At 35.3% G+C, this 24957-nt stretch overlaps 1 protein-coding gene across 11 annotated transcripts in view; it reads left to right on the top strand.

Annotated features, from left to right (window-relative positions):
• The window catches only part of LARP1B (La ribonucleoprotein 1B), a 159086-nt gene that overhangs the window by 103495 nt on the left and 30634 nt on the right, over positions 1 to 24957 (top strand). For 7 of the 11 annotated variants that reach the window (XM_064383885.1, XM_064383883.1, XM_064383882.1 and 4 more), the window contains 3 exons: positions 3770 to 3893; positions 23073 to 23284; positions 24191 to 24297. In XM_064383885.1, coding sequence (XP_064239955.1) covers positions 3770 to 3893; positions 23073 to 23284; positions 24191 to 24297 — 443 coding nt within the window. Of the gene's footprint in view, positions 1 to 3769; positions 3894 to 4582; positions 4624 to 14165; positions 14411 to 23055; positions 23285 to 24190; positions 24298 to 24957 lie in introns of those variants that run through there. The other 4 variants (XM_064383891.1, XM_064383889.1, XM_064383890.1 and 1 more) reach the window with 4 other exon arrangements.

The raw sequence follows: 24957 nt of genomic DNA, 5'->3' as shown, positions 1-24957 counted from the left end.
TTAACCTGATATGGTGGCGTGCACCTGTAGTCCCAGCTATTCAGGAGGTTGAGGCAGGAGAATCGCTTGAACCGGGAGGCAGAAGTTGCAGTGAACTGAGATTGTGCCACTGCACTCCAGCCTGGTGACAGAGCAAGACACTGTCTCAAAAAACAAAAAGAACTCTTAGAAATCAATGAAAGAAAGACAACCCTATAGAAAAATGAGCAATAGAATTGAATAATCACCTCACAAAAGAAGCTATTCAAATCAGCAAATATACTCAAGGTTTTCAGCCTCACTAGTTATCAGAGAGATACAAATTCAGCTACAATGAGGTAAAACATATGGATGCCTACCAGGATGACTACATTAAAAACTTTTTCTGAATTTTTATTTTGGGATAATTATAGATTTACAAGAAGTTGCAAAAATAGTACAGAGAGGTTCTGTGTACCCTTCACTCACTTCCCTTTAAAGGTCACATCTTAATAACAATATATACATCTTACATAACTATAGCACAATGCTGGGCAAGGTGGTTCATGCCTGTAATCCCAGCTGTTCTGGAGGCTGAGGCAGGAGGATTGTTTGAGGCCAGGCATTGAAGACCAGTGTGGGCAACATAGGGAGACTCCATCTCTTAAAAACAAAAAAAATTAGCCAATCATGGTGGCATGCACCTTTAGTACCAGCTACAAGTTGAGGTGGGAAGATCACCTGGGCCCAGGAGTTCAAGGCTGCAGTGAGCTGTGATTGTACCACTGCGTTCCAGTCTGGTCAACAGAGCAAGACCCTGTCTTTAGAGAAGAAAAGAAAAAAGAAATATATAGTATAATATTAAAACCAGAAAATAGGTATTTCTTATCACAAATGCCTGTGTATAGTTTTGTGCCATTTTATCATGTGTAGATTCATGTGGCTACCACCACAGTCAAGACACTGAACTGTATTATTACCACAAAGTTCTCCCTGTGCTACCCTTTTAGAGTTTAACCCACCTACCTCACCTCCACTATCCCTAACCTCTGGCGGCCACTAATCTGTTCTTCATCTCTATACTATTTTTTCATTTTGAGAATGTTACATGATGGAATCACACATTTATTAGAGCAGTTTTAGATTCATAGTAAAATTGAGCAGAAGATAGATTTTCCATAGTTCCTCTTCCTCGACACAAGCATAGCCTCCCCTATTGTCAACATCCCCCACCACAGTGGTACATTTTTTGCAGTTGATGAACCTACCTAAATGCATCATTCTCACTAAAAGTTTATAGTTTACATTAGGGTTCATTCTTGTTCAAAGGCTAAATTTTGAGACTGAAAATACCAAGTGTTGGTGCAGATGTAGGTCAATAGGAACTTTAATATACTGCTAATGGGGATGTAAATAGGTACAGCCACTGTGAAATACTGGCATTTTCTACTAAGATTAAATAGAAACCTACTGCCCGATTCAGCAATTCCACACCTAAGTAAATATCCAACAAAAATTTGTGTCCCTGTTCACCAAAATAAGTTTTTTGTAAAAAAAAGTATTTATAGGAATTTGTTTGTAATAGCTATAATCTGAGACAGGACCCAGATGCTCAGCAATAGTAGAATGGATTTCTTAAAAAGTTACACTGTATTCATATAGTAGAATAGTGCAAGGGTAGAAAAACATTTTCTGTAAAGGGCTATATAGTAAATATCTTAGACTTTGTGGATCCTACATTGTCTGTGGTCATATCTTGTCTACCTAACTCTGCAGTTGTAGCAATGAAGCCGTCATAGGCAATATGTAAACAAATGGTTGTAGTTATGTTCCAAAATAGCCATTTATAAAAACAGACTTTAGCCTTTGGGCCTGTAGTTTGCTGGCCTCTGTTGTAGAGCCACAAACTGTGGTTACATGCACTTACATAGATCAGTCTCACATACATAATTTTGCATGACAGAAACTATACACTATAAGTCAATTTTTGTAAAGTTCAGAAACATCCAAAACACCTGTGGTATTGAAGTCAGTGTATCAGTTATTTTGGGGGAGAAAGGAGATCCTGATCAGAAGGGACGTGAAAAGGAAACTTCTAGGGTGCTAGTAATTGCTTTACCTGAATAGTGATTACTTAAGTCTGTTCATCTCTGATTACTCATTGAGATGTATACTTATGATTTGTACACTTCTTCTGTATGTGTGTGTGTATGTTATACATTAATGAATTAATTAAAAAGAAAAACTAAACAAAAACATACACAACTTATGTTTCCATCAGGGTAGTATTGTGTTATTTATCTCTGGCATATGGTAAACATACAATAATTATTTATCGAATTGGGTGTTGCTAATATTGAGCTCTGTAGCAATGTAAGGGACAAGAGGAGGGAGCAGTGATTTTGATTTAGCTTGAAGAGCTTATTGAAAACTTTTGAGGAAGAAATGTTGATAAATATACATTTTGACATAATTAAAGATACTTTAGTGAAAAAAGATCATAATCTAAAAGGCTGACGTCGGGATCTAATAAATGGTTTGAGCTGACAAGTGACTATTCATCTTTGAAGACAGAAGGAAAAGATTCTTTGGTTATTAAGAGCAAGCTACTACAACTATTTTGTAATGATATTTAATTTGCTTCCTGTTTTAAATTTGCTTCAATCTGACAAATTCTTTGTTGTGTTATGTTTTTTATTTACTTAAACCCTCTTTGAACATTGCCCTGTAAAGTTTCATGTACCCATTAGTACCACGTGGCGTAGATGTGATATAGGGTTTTATTTGGAAAAACTTAGAAGAAATAGTAGAGTATAAGCAGTCCCTCAAACTCCTTTTTTATCTCACAGTTTAGGCCGGGCATAGAGGATCTTTACGCACTTGTGGCCAAGTGAACTTCCAGTAGAGAATGACCTCTACCCTCTGTAATGCTCCACACATTTGTAGGGCAGGGCCAGAAACACCTAAGTGACTATGTAATAATAGTTACAAAGAGGAAGCCTCCAGAACCCCAGAGACAGGGATGGGTTCTTCCTTTGAGCTAACAACTCAAACCTCCTGAGTCTCTTTGCTGCAGCTATCCAGGGCCATCCAGATTTATCTTTATCATATGCATCCCATTATTATAAAATGAAGTGAAATCTTCTTGACCTAGTATTAAAGGTCTTCTAGTAGTTTTCTTCAACTTCCTCATCAGGCTTCTTGGTCACTCGTTCTACCCAGATTTTCTTATTCACTCAATTACTTTCTAATAAACACATTGCTTTTTCCAAGCTTCTTATCTTTGCTCACATTACCTATTTAGAATGTTTCTTTCTTTCTCTAAATTCACATCCTTCAAGAGTTGCTTTTGTCCCATCTCTCCTGTGATGGCTTCCTGATGATCTTAATTATACCAATGTCGCTTTTCATATACTACCTAATATTACTCATTTTTATATGTTCATTTCTTTCTTTTCATCTAACATATATAATTCCTTACTCGTAGGGAATACATATTATATTACTTTGTAACTTCTGTAATACCTGGTAGTCTTGTATGTAAATGTTCAACAAATTATGATTAGTATGTGTGCTCTTATAATGTTTTTTAATTATAAAATAGTCATAATAATTTAGGGTTTTATATGCCTCTTAGATTCTGAATGTTGTTATTAAGTATAATGCTAGATTCTTTATTAGAATATCTTTTTCACCCCATTGTAATTAATCCCTGTTTTAGAAGTTCATTTTTTTGAGGTTGGTATCAATTATTGTCTGTTGGTTACTCTGCTAGCCAGTTTAGTAATTAGATTCCTCCATTCTACTTCAGCAAGAAGTTGAGAACTTTAAGAAGCTAAATCTCATTAGTAAAGAGCAGTTTGAAAACCTAACACCTGAACTTCCTTTTGAGTCAAACCAAGAAGTTCCTGTAACACCTTCACAGTCCAGGCAAGGTATGTAAATCTGCTTTTGTGTGTCTGAATAGTATTAAAACAGTTCTGAGTTGTTTTTAAAGATTGCTACTTTTTTTTCTTTATTTGTGGAAAATCATTAGGTATCTGGTAAAGTGCTAAAATTTTAAAACTCAACTTTTAATTTATCCTTTGGTGAACTTCTATTATAACATCAGATTATGCTCAAAGCCAGATGCTTACTTAGAAGTAGGCAGAATTGGTTGGTTCTTTATGTATCTGATGTGATTCTGAGATTGCTGGGAATGTTTCTCTTCTCAAAATAAAATTTTTCACCCACTCACTGATCCTTAGAATGCAGTAGAGTCATTCTTTTGTTTTAAGGGCTTAGCTCTGTGTGAGAGTGTAAGTAAATACATTGAGAGATCCATAAATTGAATCTGACATTTCAGACAACTATAACTGATTTTGTTATAGTCTTTTCCTGAAGGTGGTTAAAAAAATGTTTATAAAAGTGTCACACATATACAAAGACAGAGTGAATTTTTTTTGTTATTGTTGTTGAGATGGGGTCTCACTCTGTTGCCAGGCTGGAATGCAATGCCACGATCTCGGCTCATGGCAACCTCCGCCTCCCGGGATCAAGCAGTTCTTCTGCCTCAGCCTCCCGAGTAGCTGGGACTACAGGTGCGTGCCACCACACCTGGCTAATTTTTTTTTTTGCATTTCAGGTACAGACAGGGTTTCACTGTGTTAGCCAGGATGGTCTCGATCTCCTGACTTCATGGTCTGCCTGCCTCAGCCTCCCAAAGTGCTGGGATTACAGGTGTGAGCCACCGTGCTGGGTTATACAGTGAATTTTATAATGAAACCACATGTACATGTTACACTTAATCATCTCATAACTAATTTTGTTTCATCTCAACTCTAGTCACTCCCTATACCTCCCTCTGGATTATTTTGAAATAAATTCTCATATGATTCATATTTTTTTAATCCCTAAATATTTCTGTGTGTGTCTTTAAGAAGACAAGGGCTATATCTTTTAACAAATAAGTAGCAGGACATTATCATATCTAAAATTAACAGTAATTTCTTAATGTTAAATATCTAGTTAGTGTTGAAATTTCCTCATTCATCACTTTTTTTCCCAGTTTCTTCAAATGGATTGCAATAGAGTGATATGTCATTTTTAGTCTACAGGTTTCTACAATTTTTTGCCTTATAATTTATTAGTCCTTGCAATTTACTATTGAAGAAACTGGGTTGTTCTATAGTCTCTCACATTCTGAATTTTGCTGATTGCATCCCCATAGTTTCATTTAACCTTTTTTCTAGTCCTGAATTGTCTCTGTTAGTCCAACATAGAGGCTTGATTAGATTAATACTCAAATCTCTGTAAGAATATGTCATATGTAGTATTGAATACTATTAGGAAGTACATAATGCTCTATTGTCTCTCTTTGTAATGTTAGCAGTCATTGATGATCAGTGAGTGAAGCTTTTATTTTACTAGGGATTGCAAAATAGTGATGATTCTATTTTTAATCTTTACTTCTTACTTTAATAGGTAGAATACTTTTAGAAAGAGAACTTTCTCCCAATTATGCTTAGTCTATAATTTAAAAAAAAGAGAGAGCTTTCCTCAGAATTTGTTTATTCTGATATAGAGTTTTTACAGGAAAGTGAATTATTTCCCTTTGTTTACTAGTTTCAAAGTAATACCTGGTTCCTTAACATTCTTCGATGGTGACTAATGAGGTTTTTGTTTGTTTTTAAATGATCATTGTGAGCTCATAAATACATGAGATGGGTTTCATTCTATTATAGTTACTATTATTATTGATACCTGTGCCAGTTCTCAGTTTATCGACTTTTAGCTCTAAAGCCACCTTTCATTTTCTTGCTCAGTAATAATGGAGTTGGACTGTTAACTTTAATGTTTCCCACCCCACGCAAGGTTGAGATTTGTCAGTACCGGAGCTGCTACCACGTTAGTCCTTGTTTCTAGGCCTTTTGAATAGAAAGAGCTAGGAAATTTTTTAAAGAGAAAAATATATTATGTATTTATGTTGATATTTTCTGTCTAAATTTAAGATTATAGGTTTTGAATTTTAACTTGTTTGATTTTGTAAGTGTATTGCTTTTTACTTAGATATAAAAAAACTTTTTTCTAACTGCAGTAACATAATTATTTATTTGCTAATCCTATGAGATAATAGTTTCAGAATAACAATAACATTAAATAATAATATTATAAATACTGAAAGGTAACTTCTTTTAGAGTTCTTTAAACTTTAAACTTTCAAAAACTTCATACTTTAAAGCTTTCTTTAAAGTTCTTAATATGTCCCACTCGGGATGTTCAGTTCAATTGCTGGATTTTTTGTCTTGTTAAATTTGAGTACTTTAAAATTGAGAATGTATGTTCCTTTGCACATCATAGAAAGAATACAAGTCGCAAATAAGGAGATAAATTTGACATTGCATGAAATTAACAAATAGTATCATAGAAATCTAAAATCTTAAAAATTAATATGAAAAATGGGAAGCAGTAATAGAAAAAGAGTAAACAAAACATGAACATCAGTTTCACATTTGGGAAGACCAAATGGCCAATAAATATGAAAAGATGCTATTTTTACTGAGGTTTTCCCATTAAAACCATAATGATATACCATATTATAACCTAGCAGTTTCATTTCAAGAGATACTATTGCAGGTCATCGTGGCTCATGCCTGTAATCCCAATACTTTGGGAGGCCAAGACAGGAGGATCACTTGAGCCAAGGGGTTTGAGACCAGCCTGGGCAACATAGGAAGACCCCATTTCTACAAATATTAATAATAATAATAATAAATAAAGAGTTACTGTTGCAAATGTTTACCAATAGAATATTTGTAGTATCATTGTTTATAATAGAAAAAAGCAAATGAAAACTAAAAAATGCCCAGTTATAGTAGAATGTATTATAAGACGTGGTGTATTTATACACATAAGAAAAATAGGCAGCAGTGGAAAATGAAAGAACTAATGTTACATATGACAAAATGTGTTAATCTAAAAATATAGAAAAAAAACAAAAAAGAAAATAAAAAATAGGATGTATAAAATAAGCTAGAACAAAGACGTTCATTCAGTGTAATGCTATTACAAAAGTATAAAATTCATGGATATATGCATAGCACATAGGAGCCATGAAGAGAGGCAAAGGGAATTATTAATATAATAATTTAATATATTAATGTATTCCTGAGGGTAGGGGAACCCCATCTGGAAGGTCTGAACATGTGTTTGCTAGTATCTGGAATTTATGTATTGGTCTAGTTGGTTGTTATGAGTGTGTATCAATTCTGTTTTAAAATTTACATGTAAATTTGGCCAGACACAGTGGCTCATGCCTGTAATCCCAGCACTTTGGGAGGCCAAGGCAGGCAGATCACAAGGTCAGGAGATTGAGACCATCCTGGCTAACATGGCGAAACACCGTCTTTACTAAAAATACAAAAATAAGCCAGGCATGGTGGCACGCACCTGTAGTCCCAGCTACTCAGGAGGCTGAGCAGGAGAATCGCTTGAACCTGCTTGGGGGGAAGTTACAGTGAGCTGAGAATCACACCACTGCACTCCAGCCTGAACCACAGAGTGACTCTCTGTCTTAAAAAAAAAAACCCTATAAAATTTATATATAAACTTATTAATTTTTCTTTGCTGTAATCTCTAGTTTTTAAATATATGAACAAAAAATGATAAAAAATAAAGTGACAATTTAAAAGATAGAATTTGGGCCGGGTGTGGTGGTTCACGCCTGTAATCTCAGCACTTTGGGAGGCCGAGGCGGGTGGATCATGGGGTCAGGAGTTCGAGACTAGCCTGGCTAACATGGTGAAACCCTGTCTGTACTAAAAATATAAAAATTAGCCGGGTATGATGGCGGCGCCTGTAATTCCAGCTACTCAGGAGTCTGAGGCTGGAGAATTGCTTGAAACTAGAAGGTGGAGGTTGCAGTGAGCTGAGATCCTGCCACTGCACTCCAGCTCGGGCGACAGAGTAAGACTCTGTCTCAAAAAAATAAAAGAAAAAAAGATAGAATTTGACCCAATATATTACTATGACAGGAAATGCTGAATAGATTAATGTTCAGATTAAAAGATAATTTTAATCTTAAAATTAGCTGGACTTTAAAATGCACTCTATGCTAAGTTATATGTCATAACAGATGGAAAGATGGAAGGTAAGGATGGGAAATCGTATAAAAGAATGATCCTAATAGAAAAGAGTTGGTATTGCTATTATGATATAGAATATAAGGCATAAAGAAGGTGTTGATTTTCACTGCTTCAATATCTATATTCCTATTTATTCCCTATACCTGCTCCAAACAGGCCTCTGTCCTCCACAGCCCAAATCAGATACTGATAATACCACCAGAAATCTCCATATATGAGGGGCCAGATAAATCCTCATCTTACCTGAAATCAACATTAGATCAAATTAATCGTTCTGTCCTGAAACACATTTTTTCTTCCTGGATACTTATTCGCTTCATTCTCCTTCTGCCTCATGGAGTCTTTTTTGCTAATTCTTCACTGTTTCCCTAACCTCTAAAATTTGAATGCTTTAGGACCCAGTCCTCAAATTCCTCCTCTTTTTAATCCTCAATAACTCCTCATGTAATAGTATCAAGTATCATGGGTTTTAAAGAGCATTATTATACTAATGAATATCAAATTAGTATGTATAGACCACACCTCCATCCTGTATTTCACACATATATGCAACTGTATGGTTAACAGTTCCACTTGTATATTTTATAAGCATGTTAAACTTCTTATGTCCAGAATCTAAGTTCTGAATTCCCATCCCTCTCCAAGGACTTTTCCTCCTGGACTTCCACATCTCTGTAAATATTACCCCTCCATCTTTCTAGTTGCACAGGTCAAAACATTTCTGTATCATTTTTGTTCTGTTTGTTTTTTAAATTCCTTATTTATTGAAAAATTATATCCATATATATGTAAAATATATCTAGAATCTAACCACTTCTCCCCTTCTCCATTTCTATCACCCTGTAAAAGTCACCATCATTGTCTCCTTGGTTAACTGTAATAAACTCCTAGCCTGTCTCCCTCCTTTCATTCTGATCACCCTACAAAAATATCCAGTTACATTTTTTGTTTGCTCTTAAAAATTATATATATTTAAGGTATACAGCGTGATGTTTTGATATATATATAGTGCAATGGTTACAATAGTCAAGCAAATGAACATATTCATTATCTCATATAGTTACCTTTTATTGTGGCAAGAGCACCTAAAATCTACTCTCTTAGCAAAAATACCAAATATAACATAATATTATTCACTGTTGCCCTCAGGCTGTACCTTAAATCCCTAGACTTACTTATCCTACATATCTGCAGCTTGGTATTTTTTGACCTTCATCTCCCCATTCTTCCTTATTCCACCCTTGGTAACCACTGTTTTATCTGTGTCTATATACTTATTTTTTTAAGATTCATAAATGACATTATGAAGTATTTTTCTTTCTGTGTCTGATTTATTTCATTTAGCATAATGTCCTCCAGTTTCATCCACGTTATAGCAAATGGCAGGATCTTCTTTTTTTAAAAGTTGAGTTATATTCTATTACACACACACACACCCCTCACTATTTCTCTGTTTATCAGTGGAAAGATACTTCATTTGTTTCCATGTCTTATATTTTGGCTATTGTGAATAATGTAGCAATGAACATGTAAGTGCAGATAGTTATCTTTCTATGGTGATGATTTCATTCCCTTTGAGTATATACCCAGAAGATGAATTGTTGGGTTATATGGTAATTCTTTTAATTTCTTTACAAATCTCTATACTGTTTTCCACAATGGCTGCACCAATGCTCCTTTTCATACACCTGTTGGCATTGTTATGTCTTCTTTCTATTCAGGTCTTTTGCCCATGTTTTAATTGGATTATTTGCATTATTGCTACTGAGTTGTTTGAGTTACTTTACATATTTTGGATATAACTCCTAATCAGACGTGTGGTTGGCAAATATTTTTTCTTATTCTGTAGGTTGTCTCTTCACTCTGCTGATGGTTTCCTTTGCTGCGCAGAAGCCTTTCCATTTGATACAATCCATTTGTTTATTTTTGCTTTTGCTGCCTGAGCTTTGGGTCATATTTATAAAATATTAAGATTTAGTTTACATTCAGTAAGTTTCACACTGTTTGTGTATATCATTTTGGGAACTTTGACAGATGAATACAGTCATGTAAACACCACCTAGTCAAGTTACAGAACATTTCCATTACTCCCAGAGAATTTTTCCATGCCTCTTTGTATTCAACCCAGGCCAAGTTTTTGGCAGCATTTTTCTATTTTCTATCCCTATAGTTTGCCATTTCCAGAATGTCATATAAATGGAATTATATAAAATATAGCCTTTGAGTCTGCCTTCTTTCATTTAGCATAGCGCATTTCAGATTTATTCATGTTTTTGTGTGTTGCTTGTATTACCTTTTTAGTGATAAGTAGTATTCAATTGCATGCATGTAAACAGTTTATCCACTTATTAGTTGAAGGCATATAGGTTGTTTTCCTGTTTTATGAGTATTTGCTTATAAGTTTTAATGTGAATATATGTTTTCATTTCACTTGGGTAAATGCTTTTGAGTGGCACTATTGGATCATACAGTAAGTACAAGTTTTTAAGAAACTGTCTAACTTTTCCAAAGTAGCTGTGCCGTTTTACATTCTCACCAACAACATATGAGGGGTCCAGTTGCTCTTTATCATCACCAGCATTTACTATTGTTACTTAAAAAAAAAAAAATTTAGCCAGGCATGGTGGCAGATGCCTGTAATCCCAGCTACTCGGGATGCTGAGGCAGGAGAATCGCTTGAACCCAGGAAGGAAAGGTTGCAGTGAGCCGATATCGTGCCATTGCCCTCCAGCCTGGGTGACAGAGCAAAATTCCATCTCCAAAGAAAAAAGAAAATTTTGCCCATCTAGTAGTAGTATCTCATTGTGACTGATGCTGTTGGATACCTTTTTATGTGCTTTGTTTGTTTGTTTGTTTTTATAGATATGGGGTTTCACCTTGTTGGTCAGGGTGGTTTCGAACTCCTGACCTCAGGTGATCCACCCACCTCGGCCTCCCAAAGTGCTGGGATTACAGCCGTGAGCCACCACGCCCGGCCTTTTATGTGTTTATTTGCTATCAGTTTATGCTTGGTAAAGTGCCTGCTCAAATCTTTGGACATTTATTTTTTTGGATTGCTTTCTTGTTACTGAGCTTTGAGAGTTCTTTACTCTGCAAACAAGTCCTTTATTACATATGTACATGTAATTTGCACACATTTTCTCAGAACCTGGGGCTTATATTTTCATTTTTTAAGAATATCTTGCCAGGCACCTGTGGCTCATGCCTATAATCCCAGCACTTTGGGAGGCTGAGGCAGGCAGATCACCTAAGGTCAGGCGTTCAAGACCAGCCTGACCAATAAGGAGAAACCCTGTCTCTACTAAAAATACAAAATTAGCCAGGCATGGTGGCACATGCCTGTAATCCCAGCTACTCCGGAGGCTGAGGCAGGAGAATTGCTTGAACCAGGGCGGCAGAGGTTGCAGTGAGCCAAGATTGTGCCATTGTACTCCAGCCTGGGCAACAAGAGCGAAACTCCGTCTCAAAAAGAAAAAAAATCTTCTGGGTCAGCCTCGGTGGCTCACATCAAATGGCTTGTCTTGATTAGTCTGTTGGTGTTGTAAACTGCATTGATTGGTTTTCGAATGTTGAACTAGTCTTGGATTCTCAGGATAAGCCTTATTTAGTTATTTTATTATCCTTTTATATATTGTTAGACTCAGGTTGCTTATATTTTTTGAAGCCTTTGTACTATATTCATGAGGAATATTGTGTTTTTTTTTCATTGTCTTGGATTTTATTTGTCTGATTTTGGTGTCAGAGGAATGCTGGCATCATAAAATGAGTTGGTAAGTGTTCCTTCTTTTGTATTTTGGAAGAGTTTATGTACAATTGTTGTTTATTTCTTACACATTGGTAGCATTCCCCAATGATGCCCTCTGGGCCTGGAACTATTGCAATGTTTTATTTTATTTTTATTTTTTTTGAGACAGAGTTTTGCTCTTGTTGCCCAGGCTGGAGTGCAATGGTGCAATCTCTGGTCGCTGCAGTCTCTGCCTCCAGGGTTCAAGTGATTCTCCTGCCTCAGCCTCCGGAGTAGCTGGGATTACAGGCATACACTACCATGCCCAGCTAATTTTGTATTTTTAGTAGAGATGGGGTTTCTCCATGTTGTTCAGGCTGGTCTTTAACTCCCTACCTCAGGTGATCTGCCTGCCTTGGCCTCCCAAAGTGCTGGGATTACAGATGTGAGCCACTGTGCCTGGCTGAAATCTAATTTTTAAGGGAGAAGTTTAAATTATTGGTTTGAGAGTTTCTTTTCTGATACAAGCATTTAATTCTCTCTCTCTCTCTATATGTGTGTGTGTGTGTGTGTATGTATACACATATATAAACTCTCAAATTATTGGTTTGAGAGTTTCTTTTCTGATACAAGCATTTAATTCTCTCTCTCTCTCTATATGTGTGTGTGTATATACATACACACACACACACGCACACACATACATATTTTAAGATGGTGTCTTGGAGGCTTGCTGTGTTGCTCAGGCTGGAGTGTAGTGGCACAATCTCAGCTCACTGCAAGCTCTGCCTCCTGGGTTCAAGTGATTCTCCTGCCTCAGCCTCCGTAGTAGCTGGGATTACAGGCCTGTGCCACCACACCTGGCTAATTTTTGTATTTTTAGTAGAGACCAGTTTCACCACAGTGGCCAGGCTGGTCTTGAACTCCTGGCCTCAAATGATCTACCCACCTCAGCCTTTCAAAGTACTGGGATTATAAGCATGAGCCACTGGGCCTGACCCTTAATTCTATATATTTTTATTTAAGTACTGCCTTAGCTGTATTCCACAAATTTTGATGTTTTATTTTATTAATTTTTATATTTTTTCAAAACATTTTCTAAATTCTTTTGAGACTTCCTCTGTATGAATTATTTAGGAATGTATTTGGTTTAATTTCCAAATGATTGGAATTTTTTCAGTTACCCTTCTGTTATTAACCTTATTGATATATAGTTTACTTCTATTATAGCCAGAGAACATACTTTACATTATTTTTAAATTTAAAATTAATTTGTTAATTTCAAATGTGTTTAATTAATTTACTAATTTTATCACTCACAATATAATCTGTCTTGGTGAATGTACCATATGCATCTTAGAAGAATGTTTATTATACTATTTTTGAATGGAATGTTCCATATTGTCTGTATAGTTGGTTAATGGTATTGATGAGTTCTGTATCTTTGTTGATTTTTTTGTCTACTGGTTCTGTCTTAGAGAGGAGTGTTGAAGTCACCACCTATAATTGCAGATTTGTTTATTTCCTATTTCAGTTCTGTCGGATTTTGCTTCATTTATTTAGAAGCTCTTTTGTTAGATCACCTTATAGTCATTGGTATATTGCGTCATCTTGGTGAATTGGCCCTTTTATTCATATATGTTGTCCTTGTTTGCTTTGAAGTTTAGTTTGTTTGATTTTAATATAGCCATTCCAGCTTTCTTTCATTAATCTCTCATGGTATGTGATGTATCTTTTGCCAACTTTTTACTTTTAACCTACCTATATCATTATATTTGAAGAAAATTTATTATAGATAGCATATAGTTAGGTCATGTTTTTTATTCATTCTGACAATATGTCTTTTAATTGGTATGTTTAGACTAATGTAATTGTTGATATGTTTGGATTTAGGCCGACCTTATTATTTATTTTCTGGTTTCTTTTTTGTTTTGCTTCTGTTGCCCATTTTCTGCCTTCTTTGTGTTATTCATAACTTTTTCCATTACATTTCAATTTATGTACTGTGAATTTGGACATATATATCTTTTTTTGTATAATGTTTTTAATGATTGCTCTAGGGATTGCAAAACACATACTTTTCAGTTTGTTTGGAATCAGTATTTTGCTATTTCAATAAGAATGTAGAAACTATTTCAGTAAGAATGTAGAAACCTTTTTTTCCTTTCTCTACCCACCAGCCCCACCCCAAGAGAGAGAGTCTCACTCTGTTCCCAAGGTTGGAGTGCAGTGGCACAATCATGGCTCACTGCAGCCTCAAACTCCTGGGCTCAAGCAATCCTACCTACCACCTCAGCCTCTGAATAGGTAGAACTACAGTGCGTGCCATGACGCCCATCTAATTTTTTTTTTTCTTGTAGAGACAAGGTCTTGCTACATTGCCCAGGTTGATCCAGTACTCATAGCCTCAAGAGATTCTCCTCCCTCAGCCTCTGAAAGCGCTGGGATTATAGGCGTGATTCACCACACTCAGCTGAAATTTCTTGATGTAATAATTGTCTTATATATTATATCTTCGTATGTTAAAAAGTCCACCAATGTTTTATTTTTTACTTTCAAGCATGTTTTAAATAACTTAAAAGGAGAATAGTCTATTATATTTATCCAGATCTTTACCGTTTATCTTGCTGTTCCTCTATTTGTGATGTTTCAGGTTTCCTTCTGTTATCATTTCTTCTGTCTGAAATACTCTGTTTAGCAATTCTTTTAGAGCAGTTCACTTGAACCCAGGAGGCAGAGGTTGTAGTGAACTGAGATTGCACCACTGCATTCCAGCCTAGGTGACAGAGTGAGACTCTGTCTTAAAAAAGTAAATAAATAAAATTAATAATGTTTTCCTGTTCTTTTTTTCTTTCTCTCAAGACTCCAGTTACATGTATAATTTATATTAGGACACTTGAAGTTGTCCCATACTTCACTAATGCTCTGTTTTGTTGTTTTGTTATTGTTTTTCAGTCCTTTTACTCTGTTTTTGTTTTAGGTAACTTTTATTCCTCTCTTCAAGTTTATTAGCCTTTTCTTCTACAGAGTTTATTTTATTTTCTTTCTTTACTTATTTATTTATTTTTGAGATGGAGTCTTGTTCTGTTGCCCAGGCTGGAGTGCAGTGGCGTAATCTCAGCTCACTGCAACCTCTGCCTTCTGGGTTCAAGCGATTTTCCTGCTTTAGCCTCCTGAGTAGCTGGGATTATAGGCACATACCACCATGCCAGGCTACTTTTTGTATTTTTAGTAGACAGGGGGTTTCTTTCTTTCTTTTTTTAATACTTTAAGTTCTGGGTTACATGTGCAGATCATGCAGGATTGTTACATAGGTAGACACATGCCATGGTGGTTTGCTGCATCCATCCCCCTGTCATCTACATTAGGTATTTCTCCTAATGTTATCCCTCCCCAATCCCTTCACCCCCTGTTATCTCTCCCTTACCCCCACCGGCCCCCAACACGCCCCGGTGTGTGATGTTCCCCTCCCTGTGTCCATGTGTTCTCATTGTTCAACACTCACTTATGAGTGAGAACATGCGGTGTTTGGTTTTCTGTTCTTGTGTCAGTTTGCTGAGAACGATGGTTTCCAGCTTCATCCATGTCCCTGCAAAGGACGTGAACTCATCGTTTTTTATGGCTGCATAGTATTCTGTGGTGTATATGTACCACAATTTCTTTATTCAGTCTATCATTGATGGGCATTTGGGTTGGTTCCAAGTCTTTGCCATTATAAACAGTGCCATAATTAACATATGTGTATATGTATCTTTATAATAGAATGATTTATAATCCTTTGAGTATATACCCAGTAATGAGATTGCTGGATCAAATGGTATTTCTATTTCTAGATCCTTGAGGAATTGCCACACTGTCTTCCACAATGTTTGAACTAACTTACACTCCCACCAACAGTGTAAAAGCATTCCTATTTCTTCACATCCTCTCCAGCATCTGTTGTCTCCAGATTTTTTAATGATCGCCATTCTAACTGGTGTGAGATGCTATCTCAATGTGGTTTTGATTTGCATTTCTCTAATGACCAGTGATGTGAGCTTTTTTCATATGTTTGTTGGCTGCATAAATGTCTTCTTTTGAGGAGTGTCTGTTCATATCCTTCACCCATTTTTTGGTGGATTTGTTTGTTTTTTCCTTGTAAATTTGTTAAAGTTCTTTGTAGATTCTGAATATTAGTCCTTTGTAGGAAGGGTAGATTGCAGACATTTTTTCCCTTTTTGTTGGTTGCTGGTTCATGCTAATGATAGTTTCTTTTGCTGTGCAGAAGCTCTTATGTTTAATTAGATCCCTTTGTCAATTTTGGTTTTTGTTGCCATTGCTTTTGGTGTTTTTGTTATGAAGTCCTTGCCTATGCCTACATCGTGAATGGTATTGCCTAGGTTTTCTTCTAGGGTTTTTATGGTGTTAGGTCTTATGTTTAAATCTTTAATCCATCTGGAGTTTATTTTATTTTATTTTTTTCGCTTTTTCTTTTTTTTTTTTAGACAGAGTCTCACTCCGTCACCAGGTGTCAGGCTGGAGTGCAGTGATGCGACCTTGGCTCACTGCAACCTCCGCCTCCTGGGTTCAAGCAATTCTCCTGCCTCAGCCTCCTGAGTAGCTGAGACTACAGGTACATGCCACCACGCCCAGCTAATTTTTTTGTATTTTTAGTAGAGACAGGGTTTCACCATGTTGGCCAGGATGGTCTCGATCTCTTGACCTTGTGATTCGCCTTTCTTGGCCTCCCAAAGTGCTGGGATTACAGTCATGAGCCACTGCGCCCGGCCTGGAGTTTATTTTTGTATAACATTTAAAGAAGGGGTCCAGTTTCAGCTTTCTTTCTATGGCTAGCCAGTTTTCCCAACACCATTTTTTCAATAGGGAATCCTTTCCCCATTGCTTGTTTTTGTCAAGTTTGTCAAAGATTGGATGGTTGTAGATGTGCGACGTTACTTCTGAGGCCTCTGTTCTGTTCCCGTGGTCTTCATCTCTGTTTTGGTACCAGTACCATGCTGTTTTGATTACTGTAGCTTTATAGTATAGTTTGAAGTCAGGTAGTGTGATGACTCCAGCTTTGTTTTTTTTGCTTAGGATTGTCTTGGCTATGTGGGCTCTTTTTTGGTTCCATATGAAGTTTAAGCTGTGTTTTCCCAGTTCTGTGAAGAAGGTCAGTGGTAGCTTGATGGGGATAGCATTGAATCTATAAATTACTTTGGAGATTATGGTTATTTTCATGAAACTGATTCTTCCTAACCATGAGCATGGAATATTTTTCCATCTGTTTATGTCCTCTCTTATTTCCTTGAGAAGTGGCTTGTAGTTCTTCTTGAAGAGGTCCTTCGCATCCCTTGTTAGTTGTATTCCTAGGTATTTTATTCTCTTTGTAGCAGTTGTGAATGGGAGTACACTCATGATTTGGCTCTCTTTTTGTTTTTGGTGTATAGGAATGCTTGTGATTTTTGCACATTGATTTTGTATCCTGAGACTTTGCTGAAGTTACTTATCAGCTTAAGGAGATTTTGGGCTGAGATAATGAGGTCTTCTAAATATACAATCATGTCGTCTACAAATAGAGACAATTTGATTTCCTCTTTTCCTAGTTGAATACCCTTTATTTCTTTTTCTTGCCTGATTGCTCTGGCCAGAACTTCCAATACTATGTTGAATAGGAGTGGTGAGAGAGGACACCCTTGTCTAGAGCCAGATTTCAAAGGGAATGCTTCCAGTTTTTGCCCATTCAGTATGATATTGTTTGTGGGTTTGTTGTATAGCTTTTATTATTTTGAAGATATGTTCTGTTGATACCTAGTTTATTGAGAGTTTTTAGCATAAAGGGCTGTTAAGGCCTTCTGTGCATCTATTGAGATAATCATGGTTTTTGTCTTTGGTTCTGTTTATGTGATGGATTATGTTTATAGATTTGCATATGTAAAACCAGCCTTGCATTCCAGGGATAAAACTGACTTGATCGTGATGGATAAGCTTTTTTCTGTGCTGTTGCATTCGATTTGCCAGTATTTTTTGAAGGATTTTTGCATCAATGTTCATCATGGATATTGGCCTGAAATTTTCTTTTTTAGTTATGTCTCTGTCAGGTTTTGGTATCAGGATGATGTTGGTCTCATAAATGAGTTAGGGAGTATTCCCTCTTTTTGTATTGTTTGGAATAGTTTCAAAAGGAATGGTGCCAACTCTTTGAACCTTAGAGAGGGGTTTTCACCATGTTGGTCAGGCTGGTTTTGAACTCTTGACCTCGTGATCCACCTGCCTCAGCCTCCCAAAGTGTGGCGATTACAGGTGGCATGAGCCACCTTGCCCAACTACAAAGTCTATTTTTAATCCCATTGTGTGTGTGTGTGTTTATGTGTATATTTTAAAATCCCAGCTGTCGTACTTTTTTTATCTAGAAGTTTGATTGGGTTCTCTTTTATACTGCCTATGTATATATATACACATATATATATATATGCACACATATATATATATAAAATAGGCTTATGTACTTTATTGAATATACAAAATATAGTTATGATTTTTTTTTTTTTGCTAGCAAAGTATAAATCAGGATTTGGATTCATATCTATCTGACTCCTATAGTTCAGTGGTCAGCAAATTATAGCCCATTGGCTGAAACTAGCCTGCCATGGACCAATGTGATAACGCTGATTGTTTACATATGGCCTCTCGCTTTTTTTATGCTACAAAGGCAGGGCTGAGCTGTTTCAACAGAGACCTTATGTCTCCAAAAGCCAAAAATATTTATTATCTGGCATTTGTAGGAAAAGTTTGCTGAGTTCTGCTTTAGAGGCGTTTTTATTTATAAAAACTGAAGTGCCAGTTCTCATGTAGCATTTTTCATTTTTGACCTTCACTAAACACTAACAGCATAATACTGAGTTTTATTTTTATAAAGGCAATGGAGACTGTAGACAAGGCTCGTATGTCATATGGTTCAGGTATGAAGTTGTGCAATGATCTGATTTGGCAGTTATAAAATTCGGAAAATCTTAGATAGTAGAATAGTCAGCACAACCCGAAGTTCAGTAGTTTTTACATTTAGCATGTATAAGGTTCACCTGGAAAGCTTGTTGAAATAGATTAAAGGACTGTATCAACTTTCTGATTCGGTAAGTTAGGTGGGATATGAGAATATACATTTCTAACAAGTTCCCAGGTCATGCCAATAGTCCTGTTTGGGACCATACTTTGAAAATCACTGCTTTAACCCTTTTTAAGTGTATCATTGAATTTCAGTAAATATATAAAATTATATACCAGCACCACAATCCAGTTTTAGAACAATTCCATGGTGCTAAAGTGTTCGTCGTGTCCATTTGCAGTCAATCCCAACATTCACCTTCAGCCTGAGACGATAAGTTATCTTTCTTCCACTATGGTTTTGCATTTTTCAGAAATTTTATATAAATGGAATATGATACATAGTTATGTACCTGGAATTTTTCACTTAACATAACATTTTTGAGATTCATCTATGTCATTGCATGTATCAGTACCTTTCTTTTATTGCTAAGTATTATTTCAAAGTACGCACATACCATATTTTTTTGTCCATTCAACATTTTATGGATATTTGGATTGTTTCCAGTTTTGGCTACTATGAGAAATGCTCTTATGACTATTCATATATAAGAGATGGCCTGTACTTTTGATTAAAAGGAAGTTATAATATCTAGATGATATTCATATATTATCCTATGCTTATAGTTGATAAAAAATATTAATGTTATTGTTTCCTAATATATTTCCAATAATATTTTAATATTTACTATGAATATTTTATGTTCTTGCAATTAACTAATTTTTGATAATTTTATGTCAAAATATTATAAATTGGTTTATGATATTCTATAAAAATTTTGTAAGATGTTTCTTTTGAGATAATCAACACACTCTATATAGATGTTAATCTTACAAAATCGATATATCTACTCTTATTGATGGGTAAAATTCACACTGAGCAAACCTGGAATAAAATAAGTATAAAACAAATAAAACTTAGCTTTTGATTTTGGAAATGTTCAGGTACAGATAACAATAGGGAGAATTGTTTAATGAAATCCCCGTGTATCAATCTCACCTAATTTCAACAATTGTTAATAGTTTAACATGCTTTTTTAATCTGTACCTTGCCTCCCAATCTATTCCTGGTATTCTGTATTGAATCTCAAAATCATATCATTTCTTCTGGAAATACTTCTCTATATATTGCAAACTGATGAGGGCTTACAAAAAAAGTATGTATGTAAACTTTTACAGCACCATGATTTCACATAACAACATTAGCAATAATTTTTAATACCATCTACAACCCAGTGTATGTTTAGTTGTCCCTAATTATCTGAAATATATATTTCAAGTTGTTTGATTGAACTAGAATGAAGCAACATACACACAGAATCTATAATTATTTCTCTTTCCTTGTTTTTCTATGACTGATTTGTTGAAGAAACTGGTAGGATTTGTATGATCTACGTTTACCTGGCTGTATCTTCTTCATATCATTTAGTATATCCTTTATCCCACGTGTTTCTAATGAAGTGTAAATACAAAGGATTTAGATACAGAGGATTGGATATACTCAGGTTTTGGTATTTTTTACTGGTAGCAAGGATATTTATTAGGAAGACTCGTCTATTTCCTATAGCATCATTGCCTATGTCTATCAGTCCCACTTTTACTGTTGCTGTGATTCATGATTTGATTCAGGTGTTGTCACCCTGATCCATTCATTATCAAGTTTCCCTCCAACCTTTTACCAGATGCTTTTATTAGCTATTGATGAATATTCCTAGATTTCCTCTATTTCAGTAGAATTGCAAAATGGCAATCTCTAATTCCATCATTCCTTCTGCAGTCCTTACCTAGAACTTTTCTACGAAGAATATTCTTTCATCAACTCTTTGGTTACCCTGAAATTCAACTTTTACATACAAGGAAGGATAAATGCTTGCTTCGTTTTGTTCAGTTTATCAGTTTTCAAAATAATGAGTTGGTGGCCTAGGAAACTCTAAATGTGATTGAGTTTTAAAGTATCATTATGAACTCATGGAGCTTATTTATTCGAAGGGTTTGATCCATTTCAGTCATTGTTTTTAGTGGCCAAATTGTTTCATTTTTGACTGGTAGACCTCTAAGATTTGTTCCTGTGTCCTTTGATTTATGCTAGTATTTTAAAAAATACATTATTGCTTTTTGACTCAAGATTTCCCAGGCTCAAATTATACATTTTGTGCTCTAGATGTTATTTTTTTGAAGAGAACTGATTAGTGGGGAATGGAATTTATAGACCATAATCTAGGTGCTAAGAAGCTCTCGCTTTCTGAGTCGTTACTGCTCCTAAATCTTTGAAACTTTCTTTTACAAAGGTACTGATTTAACATATTTTTCAGTATATGTTCATGCTTTTATCTTTAGGATTGTATATATTTTTGGTATAAGGAAAACAGTATTAACACAATTCAATTAAGTTTAGCATTCCTTTGATGAGGATACATTTTGTCCCAGGCATTATGTATGGTAGGCACTAGTATTCGATGCAATTGTGGTAGTTGCTTTCTGGGAAGCAGTGAGACTTACTCTTGGCATCTATGGGATGATATGTAAGAAAATAAATTTTAATTTAATAAATGAAACAATAAATGGATAAAATGCAGACACAGCACAAAAAGGAACTAATTAACTCTCTTGGTAGGAGGTGTTCAAGGAATGCTTCACATTCCCAAGGAAGGTAACATCTTGTGCTGGGTATTAAAGGAAGTAGATGATATCCATTTCATTGGGTATACAAAAGATGCAGGAAAGGAACTTTCAGACAGAAGAAAAAGTGTATGAAAGATATGGAACAAGGAAACAGGACTGACAGTTTGGTGCCATTTGGGTCACCAAGATTGAAGTGGAAAATGACAACAGATGAGGCAAAATCAGCAAAATCTCATATGCCAGGGTAAAGAGCCTAGGCTTAATCCAGAGGCAAATGGGAAACACTGAAGGATGTTAAGCAGAAATATGAAATGATCTAATTTGCCCCTCAGAATAATCATCCTGGTAACAGTGAGGAAAATGGATTGGGAGAGGAAATGGCAAATGGGCAAGTTTGTTTTTGACTTTACAAACTTGGGCCTAGAATAGTGCTTGGCAGATAGCAGGCACTTAATAATATTTGTTGAATGAAAAACAAAAAGTTACTATATTAATTCAAAAGAAGTTGATAAATCTGAAGAAAAATCACACAGAAATAGAACCTATATTTTTTTGTTGCTACTACTTGATTCATCTGCTGGCTTATTTGGTATCTTACCATAAGATTTTCATGAACAAATCAGTAAGTAAAACAACCATATAAAAAAAATAGTCAAATGATTTGAATAGCAGGCTCACAAAAGGGAAGTCTGAAGGGTAACTAGATATAGGAAAACATGTTCAATTTCACTACCAACTACTAAAGAAATGCAAATATCATTTAACTCCCATGAGATGCAAGAATATTTAAGAGTTTGAACAAAACTCAATCTTGACCAGGATGTTGAATTGTTGGAATTCTCACATGCTGCTGGTGAGAGTGTAAATTGGTGAAATGATTATAGAAAGTGGTTTGGCAGTAGTCATTAAGCCAGAAGATGTACATGTCTTTTGACTCAGCATTTCCACTCAAATATAAACCCTAGAGAAATGCTCATACCTGTACAGAGACATGTTCAACAATGTTGATCACGGCGTTGTTGATTAAATGAAAAACTTTGAAATAATATAAATATCTATCTGTAGGAGAATGGGTAAATTGTGGTATATTTGTACACCATATACTATTCAGCAGTGAAAAATAAACAAATTAGAGCTATGTAAATAAAACAGGAAAAAAGTTTACAAAGTGATATATATATATATATATATAGTATGATGTCACTTATATAAAGTTAATCATGCAGTATAATATTACATATATGTAATAACAGTTCAAAATTCCAAATTTAAGAGGCTAGTTATCTCTGAGAAGGGAAAGCAGAAGGGAAATGGGATTAGGGGAGGTTACACAGGAAGTGTCACTCTTTCTTTAAAAGAAAAAAAGGTCATAAACATATAGCAAAATCAAAATTTTAAAAAGCTAGATAATGGTCAAAAAAGTATTTGTTGTTTTCGTTTCTATATATTTGAAATGTTTCCAGTGAAAAATCTTTTGAGCTTAGAGAATTCCGGAATTATTTTTATTCTCAAAGTAAAATATTTTCCTAGTATCTAAATAATTTTAAGAGCTCTTTATTTTGCAGATTTGACTGGTGGATTAGCTCAGAAGCTATTTGATGTTTCAGAAATAACTTCAGCAGCAATGGTTCATTCGTTGCCTACGGCAGTTCCAGAATCTCCTAGAATTCATGCTACGAGAACACCCAAAACACCTCGAACACCTAGGTTACAAGATCCTAACAAAACACCAAGATTTTATCCTGTTGTTAAGGAACCAAAAGCCATTGATGTAAAGGTATACAAAACAGCCAGGAACATAAGGCTTGCATTTTATATCCTTTAACATTACAGAATGATAGGTTTTAATTTCTATCACATTAAAAAATGGGTGTTATAAGTTGTAATATTTCAATTAAAAATTGTACTTTACCATAGTGATATTTTCTCAGGTTAAGAAATAATTTCCTTAGCTGGGTGTGGTGGCGCATGCCTGTAATCCCAGCTACTCGGGTGGCTGAGTCAGGAGAATTGCTTGAACCTAGGAGGCAGAGGTTGCGGTGAGCCAAGATCATGCCATTGCACTCCAGCCTGGGCAACAGAGTGAAACTCCATCTCAAAAAAAAAAAAAGAAGAAGAAATAATTTCTTGGTTGGGTGCAGTGGTTCACACCTGTAATCCAACACTTTGGGAGGCCAAAGGCAGTGGGAATCGCTTGAGCTCAAGAGTTGGAGATGAGCCTGGGCAATGTGGTAGGACCCCATCTCTAAAAAAAATACAAAAACTAGTTGGGCATGGTGGCATGTGCCTGTAGTCCCAGCTACTTGGGAGGCTGAAGTGGGAGGATTGCTTGAGCTGGTAGTGCAGTGAGTCATAATCATGCCACTGCACTCCAGCCTTGGCAACAGAGTAAGACCACATTTCTCAAACAAACAACAACAAAAAAAAACAAAAACCATTTTTACAATTGGATAGTGTAAGTAAAGATGAACAGAAAGTATCATGAAGAATCACACTAAGCTGCACTTCTTTTCATCCTTGTTTCACAAACCTCCTTATTTATTAAGTTGACTTCATGTGATTTCACAATGTGTCATCTACAGTATAAAAATGTTTGAGTTCATTTATAGTCAGAGGGTTTTAATTTACTTGTAAAGTTCACATTACTGAAACTAATTGCAATGCTTGACTTTATTTTCTTTAGAGTCCAAGAAAGAGAAAAACGAGGCATAGTACAAATCCCCCTCTAGAGTGTCATGTTGGTTGGGTAATGGATTCCAGAGACCATGGGCCAAGAACATCCTCTGTCAGGTACTATATTTCTGAAACATTACTTTTTTGTTCTTGATCTGAAGTTTTTGAAAACCGTTACTAATTAGATAATTCAAAAGATTTAAAAATTAATATGTTAGCAAATTATAGAACAATGGAAATGGTACAAAGAAGCCAAAGAAGAGATAAATTTTACAAGGATATTAAGGAAATAATCCAGTAGGACAGTTTTTTTTCTATTTAAATTATTTTTTCACAAATCTGAACTCTTAGATTTATAGACTATTTAGGTCTATGAAAGTTAGTATCTTTGGAAAAGATCCTAGAGTCTTAGTGGCATTTAATGTATTCTTAATAGATATTTACTGAGGACATTAATTTGCTAAACAAACTATTCAAACTATGTAAAGGATATGGAAACAAAACATGATTTTGCTTCCCGCTCCCTTTTTGGGAAATAATTTAGATTAGCTGATGATTAGCAGGAAGTATTTTTTTATAAGAAACAAAAAAATGAATTAAAAAAAGACTAGAGCAAATCTTTTAGAGTGCCAGTGATAGGCAAAGCAATATGGTATGTTTTGTCCTTTAAAGGAGATGCAGAGGTGGTTTATTGCTCATTGTTCTGTGAGTCTTTCTTTAAAAACCATTTTGTGTATATACTAGATATCTTCAGACTAATTATCTGATAGTTTTTTC

The sequence above is a fragment of the Aotus nancymaae genome, unplaced genomic scaffold (assembly GCF_030222135.1).
Source record: "Aotus nancymaae isolate 86718 unplaced genomic scaffold, 86718_ANA_hifiasm-v0.15.2.pri h1tg000033l, whole genome shotgun sequence".
In the NCBI taxonomy this organism is placed as follows: Eukaryota; Metazoa; Chordata; class Mammalia; order Primates; family Aotidae; genus Aotus; species Aotus nancymaae.
Note: the sequence above shows the minus strand (reverse complement) of the source record. Positions and strands in the feature narration are given on the sequence as shown.